The following is a 6,872-nucleotide window of genomic DNA, read 5'->3' as shown; positions in this document are numbered from 1 at the left end:
GACAAGAAACATAATCGTGAGTGGTGACAAACAATGGCAGAGGGGGAAACGTGCAACTGTCCACAACTAAATGTAAGGATCTAAATCATCTCATAAAATTTAATTAGAATTCGTGTTCACATATTTGATATTTGTAGCCTAAAGAAACGAAATACTTCAGATTCAATTGCCATCAATAATCTCATGATAAAGGTAAAGAGAATTAATATGGAAAAATTTACGCAGTAAATAATTAGCACAATTACCTATTTTAGGTTATATGGCTGGAAAAATACATTCAGAAGCTCCGGGTCAAGTATGAAAGCTTAGAACAATAAGATATACATTCCAAGGACATTAACTGAACTAACCTCAGAATTTCTGAAAGCAGATGGATTGTTGAACTGCTAATAGATATGAGTGGGACATAAATGGATACTGCCATGACACACCATATAATTGGCAGGCACGTATTCAATGTTCACTATAATGTTGGATTAGACTATTTTCATTTGACTTATTAATATGAGAATATTGTGCTATCAATAAATAATGCATAAAAGTATTTTACCTTGAAACAAAGCAAGTCCACAGTGTGTTTGTATTTCTACAATCATGTTAGTGTGCAAAATGGCCCAAAAGTTAGGATTATCAGTCCTCAGTCCCCACTCTACCCTTTACAATGTACATTGGGCTTATTTGAAAAAAAAAATTGCAGTGGGCTCCTCATTTTAAAATAACTCAATTTGGATTTTTAATCCTAACAGTGTACACTCTTTCCTTTAACAAAAAACACTGAACCCTTATAATCACCAACTATCTATAAGTATGAATTGAGAAAAGTTTTACCAAAAAAAAGGCAGTAAGTGGATTATGATCACATATTTACTGTGGGACAAACTTCGAGTCCATGTTTTATTTGTGCCTACCTATTTATTAATTTTTTTTTTTTGAGGAAACCTATTTATTAATGTTTTTAAAACTGGAAGTCATTAAATAAGTAAAAGTATATTCAGTTCATTATTTCAACCGTTATTAATAAAGTCAAAATAAGTTATAGGCAAGTATAGTGTTAGGAACCCACTCACACACACCACAAATGAATGAGAAAATGCAGGAAAGTTATTGTTTATTGATTGTGGAAAGAAATTACAGAGAAGGAATGTGCTCCCAAATACTCTGCCCAGAGCAATGCTCCTATAGGAAGCATTGCTAATGCTTCCTATCCATACTAACAGCTAGCAATTCTCTGGATACCCACTCTACCTCTCTTACTCTCCTTATATACTGGAGATATTACAATCACTCAATCTCTCTCTATTCTGTTAGACGGTTAGCCACTATTCCCTTTCTTGCCCCTCCTAGAATATACCCTCCATACTTTAGGGCCCACATCCTCATGATGAGCCAATCTCTCTTGTGGCCTTGATACCTGACCATCGTTCCTAACATATAGGAACATAAATTCTAGGAACATAATTAAACAGCTTATTCCGAAGAACAAAATATGAGCATATAAAAGTCTTCGAAAGACAGAAGCAAATACGAAATAAATCATCTTTGAGTCAGCATGAGTCCTAGTGCAAGATTTGCTTGATGAGATGATGACTAATGGATACTTGCAAGGTGCTGGAAGTGAAGCATTATAAGTTCAACAAATTTTGGAACCACATGGTCACCGACTCAAAGTTGAGATCTGAAGTCATGAAGCTAATACATTCGATCAAAATAATCAAACAAGCTGAGCTCCATGCTATGATATTATAGTTCACTTATTTTTACAAAGACAAGAAACATAATCGTGAGTGGTGACAAACAATGGCAGAGGGGGAAACGTGCAACTGTCCACAACTAAATGTAAGGATCTAAATCATCTCATAAAATTAAATTAGAATTCGTGTTCACATATTTGATATTTGTAGCCTAAAGACACGAAATACTTCAGATTCAATTGCCATCAATAATCTCATGATAAAGGTAAAGAGAATTAATATGGAAAAATTTACGCAGTAAATAATTAACACAATTACCTATTTTAGGCTATATGGCTGGAAAAATACATTCAGAAGCTCCGGGGCAAGTATGAAAGCTTAGAACAATAAGATATACATTCCAAGGACATTAACTGAACTAACCTCAGAATTTCTGAAAGCAGATGGATTGTTGAACTGCTAATAGATATGAGTGGGACATAAATGGATACTGTCATGACACACCATATAATTGGCAGGCACATATTATGGACTGATCATTGGTGCCTTACCCCTTCAAAATTAAACAGAGCATTTTGACCTGCATATTTTTCATGAAATATGAAATAGGTCACTCAAGAACTCAAGATTCTAGCATTAGTACATTAGAAACTAAGGAAACCCTCTAAGAGTTGCAACTCAAGATTCTAGCATTGGCACATTTAACACAAAATTTCAACCTAATGTCCTAAGTAAGAGCTTATTTTTAGGGAAATCATGCCTATATAAAATATAGTACAAGTTGTGGACGTCATTTATGGGATATGGTTTTAACTTTCCAAGTATTTTACTTGCTCACTTAAAATGTACTCAGAAGGCCTAACCGGAAAAAAGCTAAAAGACAAACCTTGACAGTGAATAGTATTTATTTCTGGCCCTCTTATCTCCATCCCATCATCATCCAACAGAACCACCCCTGACGAAGTTATGCTAAAAGGGAAAGCCAGGGGAGGTGATATGGGAGATTTTGCTAACTTGATAAATCGTTGACCTGCAAGAAATTGAACAACTCAAATTCAAATTTGTAAACAAACAAAATCATGTATTACAATCTACAATAAATACTTGGTCAGTTGGTTGACACATTAGAACTTGTCAGAATACTATTGAGCTAACTTATAAACTTACATTGTGTTAGTTAGGCCGGAGTGTTTTTATGTTGGCCTTTTACTAATTGTACTACACTAGTACTTGACCTAGACACCTAGCATGTATTGGTTATGATTGGTTTCGAGGGGAAATTGCTCTTTTCATTTCAAAAACTCTTCTAGTAAGATATAAATTGTAAAGTATTTTCAAGACAAAAATAAAAAAGCAAATCTAAACACACTCATACTGTTAATATAAATCTGGGTATAAGGTCAGCGTTTTGTATCACAATTATCCAGACTTTTTAGCAAATCATAATATCTTGTGTTCCATCCCTATCTCTCTTTCTCCCCTTTTTATCTTAATTGCTAAATTTTCAATCTCAAATCACTTACCAAATTTTAACCAAAAATTGTCAGAATGAACAACAGATCCATGTAACAAAACTCATTCATATAAAATACTTACTTTATAAATGGGACATCTGACTATTAACAATTTATATAAATTTCTGACTTCTCTCCCCGCCCCCTCTCTCTCCATATGTGGACAACTCCAAATACAATCTAACTTGAAATTAAGTAATGAGTCATTACCATAAGTTTAAATAACGACCTCAACCCAGTTCAACAATTTGAGTTAAATCCAGGTGGCAGTGGCATACACGTGATCATTTGTTACAGAAAAACACAACAAATCACTGAAAATTAACCAACCTGATTTGGATTCAAGTATAAGACGGATGGTCACAGCATGAGCCCAATTAATGCCCAAGGCAGCAACAAGATGAGAATCATATGTAGCAGGATTGTCTTTTTTAATAGAGTGGCTCTGTGCTGCTTAACAAGTAAAAACGCCCAATGACAAGTTAAACTACACAGTCTAAAGCTCTATCCAAATATAATTTATTCATCATACCTTGAAACGAATACATGCGAGATTCATCACCAGTTTGAGATCTTACTTGATTTGTCAATACAATTGGAATTCGTGAAAATTCAGCAAGTGACCTAGACATGTTTATAATCAGTACCACCTCGAGGAAGAAGCAAGCAGTTGTCCTTTGCAAAAATCTCACTCGTAACAGTAAAGATGGTATAGTCATACTTGATAAAAGAAACATGCCAACCCAATGCTTGATGTCTTGAAGCCCCACAATCATGTTCACTGAACAGAAAAATTGAACAAACTGTATGTATGAGATATGCATCGGAGGACATTGTAAGAATGATTAAAATTTTGATGCGCATTTTAAGAAAGTATCCTTTAATATACTATTCACAAGCATTGCCCCAATGTTAAGCTCACCCTAAAACCAGTGCAGCCATGCTGTCAATGATGAGCAACTTTACGTGTTGCTGGAGGAGGGATACTTTGATCTGCTTCAAACTGGTAATGTTAACACATCATTTAGTACATTAACAGTGTCACTTGTCTTATAGAAACTTAGGAAGGGCAGAATAAAATAAAAGCTATGACAAGTAGCAAGTTCAACAACGTAAGTTACTAGAATGGTTAAGAGAGTCATGAATCAGAAAGAGACTCTAAGACTAATAGAAACCCAATTGCATATCAAGTTCATTTCTAAACTAGTGATAAGCTTTGATAACGTGTTTTTCCTTCAGATCAGAGACAGAAAGACAGTCTTGACAGAGTAGGTATGGTGTACCAGTAACCTGTTTCAACTGGGAAAGTAACCATTTAATGTTGTATAAGTATAACACCAAAACAACCCGGTCCTCTTTTTTTCTCTCCCCCCCCCCCCCCCGTCCAGTCCAAAGAGCCAAACTTTGAACTTTTCACATTTTGTTTGCATTATTTCTCTTCTGCCCTTCTGAATCATAACTTTCATAATTTATGACCATTCTCTAGTGCTAAAAAATATTTAAACTATTGCAGCATCTATTTGAGACAACATAACTGAGTTCTCTTGTTTTAAATTATTAAAATAGGGTACCTGAGAATAACTACAATAAAGTCATGCGGAGATTCTCACCACTCAGCAAACTCAGAAAGTGATGTAGGACGCAAAATCAGGATTCTACCAGCCATCTGCATATGTCAATTAAGACAATCCTCAGAAGAAAATATAAGAGCGAGGGAGAGAGAGAGATAACCAGCACACCTCCTGTGCCATTCCCTTTTTGTGAAATATTTCAGGAAAACTCTTCAATCCAATCTCTATCAATCTGAGGAATAAAAGAAGCGAATTCACTAGTGTTCAACACAATGAAAACATGTAACACTGAATAATATCATATTATTGAAATCGAAAAACACAATGCCTGTGTGTTTCAAGTACCTTTTCGAACTGAATTTGGATTCAACGTCAATATATATCACGCGGCCATCTAAGCCTCCACAACTCGCGGGCATTGAAGCCAGCAGTGAGAGCTTCAAGCAAAACTGCAATAAAAAGTTCACCTATCCTTATTAACAATCACTGGAAAGTGGAAAATATTCTCTCAAACCTTAGCATAATCCAAATCTGAAATGCATTCATCCTGGTATAAATTTAAATGCAAACCAATTATACCTGTGTTTTGCCAATTCCAGCTGGACCAACCAACTCAGTCAAAACACCAAAGGGTATACCACCACACAAGGCTTCATCCAACCCTTTCAAACGAGTGGGAAGATGACCGGCCAGGCTCTCATTGCGTACTCGCTGCTCCATCAGAAGTAACGCCTACAACAGTATCATTATCACAAATACTCAGTAATTGATTCCTGAACAAATTGAAATAATGGTAACAATAACAAATCTAAAAAAATAAAAGAGGATGTACATACAGTTTGACAAGGTGGACACACAACTTCACTAATGTGTGCCATGGCAGATGTTACTTCTGCCATTCCAACGTCCAACAACTCCATCAACTCAAAATCAGTGAGAGACAACGCGTCCTGTGATTTTGAACAATAAAAAAATGCATCATTTCTCTGAAAAACGAAGACCTAATTGCAGATAATTCGAAGAGATAAAAGGAAATTTCTGAGCAAAATCGGAGAATGGAATATAAAGGGGAAACAAAATTGAATTAGGGAAGCAAATTGAGAGGGAAAGTTTACTTTGGCGGTGATGATGTTACGAGCGGTGAAGATGTTGGCGATGGATTTGGGTAATCCCATCTGCTTGATGACCTTGTTCGCCATCGTTCGCTCCTTTCTCTGCTCTTCTGTTTTGGCGGGAAACAGAAGAGGGAATGAATCAAGGAAGGAACGTCAAAACACCCAAACTTGATTCAGAGTTTTCTTTCGTCGTTGTTTTGGGGATTTAGGGTTTAAATTCTTATTGTTTCTAAAACAATAATGCTAAAAATAACAATAATGCTAATAACTTTTTTATTTTTTTAAATATTATTAATAAGAGTATGTTGTTTATTTTTTAAAAAGAATAAGTATGTTGTTGGTGATGAGGTAAAATCCCTTCTGCTAAGAAATTTAAGTGGCAATGTATATTCTCATAAATAAGGGATTGGAATCTTTCATTCCCAAGTTCTATTTCATTTTTTTCTCATCAATAAGTTTATTGACATGTTAATTAAAAAAACATTGGTCAAATTCGTACTCAAATTTAAGATATGTCAATATTTCATTAAGAGACATAATTTAAGATATCCTTTGGGAACATTATACTTTCATGTATAAATATTAAATAAGACACTTTTTTGTGCTTGTAACATATACATGCTAGCCAATATGGACTCATAAGTATATTCAAAATAGCCATAAAAACCATAGCTAATGGACTTAATTTATTGTAACAAAAAAATCACTTTAACTTATCTTGTAAAAAATATTCCAGTGATACTTAGATCGTTTTTTTGCATCTAATTGTCTTATTACTGATAATGTTTTTGTAGCTTTTGAATGCTTTTATAATATGCAGAAAAAAGTAGGATCCCCTTAATATGCACAAGTTTTTGGTTGTGTAACCTTGCACAACCATATAAAATGACCCTTTTACCCCTCTTCCAATAATTATTCCCTCTATGTGTCCTTCAAGCTTAATTAAGCCAAATTACCAAATGACCACTTTTTTCTTTTTTA

General features: G+C 34.6%; 1 protein-coding gene across 4 annotated transcripts; it reads right to left on the bottom strand.

Annotated features, from left to right (window-relative positions):
- Positions 1-1,091: 1,091 nt before the first annotated feature.
- Positions 1,092-6,085, bottom strand: LOC130743263 (DNA repair protein RAD51 homolog 2). 4 transcript variants are annotated; one of them, XR_009021407.1, is made up of 13 exons: positions 5,892-6,084; positions 5,613-5,726; positions 5,356-5,508; positions 5,122-5,225; positions 4,945-5,008; positions 4,816-4,871; positions 4,128-4,208; positions 3,927-3,986; positions 3,738-3,829; positions 3,536-3,658; positions 2,578-2,721; positions 2,115-2,271; positions 1,092-1,424 (listed from the first exon to the last, which is right to left on the bottom strand). XR_009021407.1 is itself a non-coding variant. In XM_057595427.1 (12 exons), exons 1-12 carry the CDS (start codon positions 5,973-5,975, stop codon positions 2,228-2,230), a joined length of 1,119 nt encoding a protein of 372 aa, XP_057451410.1. In that variant the 5' UTR covers positions 5,976-6,084; the 3' UTR covers positions 1,092-2,227. The 4 variants fall into 4 exon arrangements, 3 of the variants coding, with proteins under 3 accessions (XP_057451410.1, XP_057451411.1, XP_057451412.1); XM_057595427.1 differs by having other exon boundaries at positions 1,092-2,271; XM_057595428.1 differs by having other exon boundaries at positions 1,092-2,271; positions 3,536-3,655; positions 5,892-6,083.
- Positions 6,086-6,872: the final 787 nt, after the last annotated feature.

Source organism: Lotus japonicus, chromosome 3 (assembly GCF_012489685.1).
Source record: "Lotus japonicus ecotype B-129 chromosome 3, LjGifu_v1.2".
Classification (NCBI taxonomy): domain Eukaryota; kingdom Viridiplantae; phylum Streptophyta; class Magnoliopsida; order Fabales; family Fabaceae; genus Lotus; species Lotus japonicus.
Note: the sequence above shows the minus strand (reverse complement) of the source record. Positions and strands in the feature narration are given on the sequence as shown.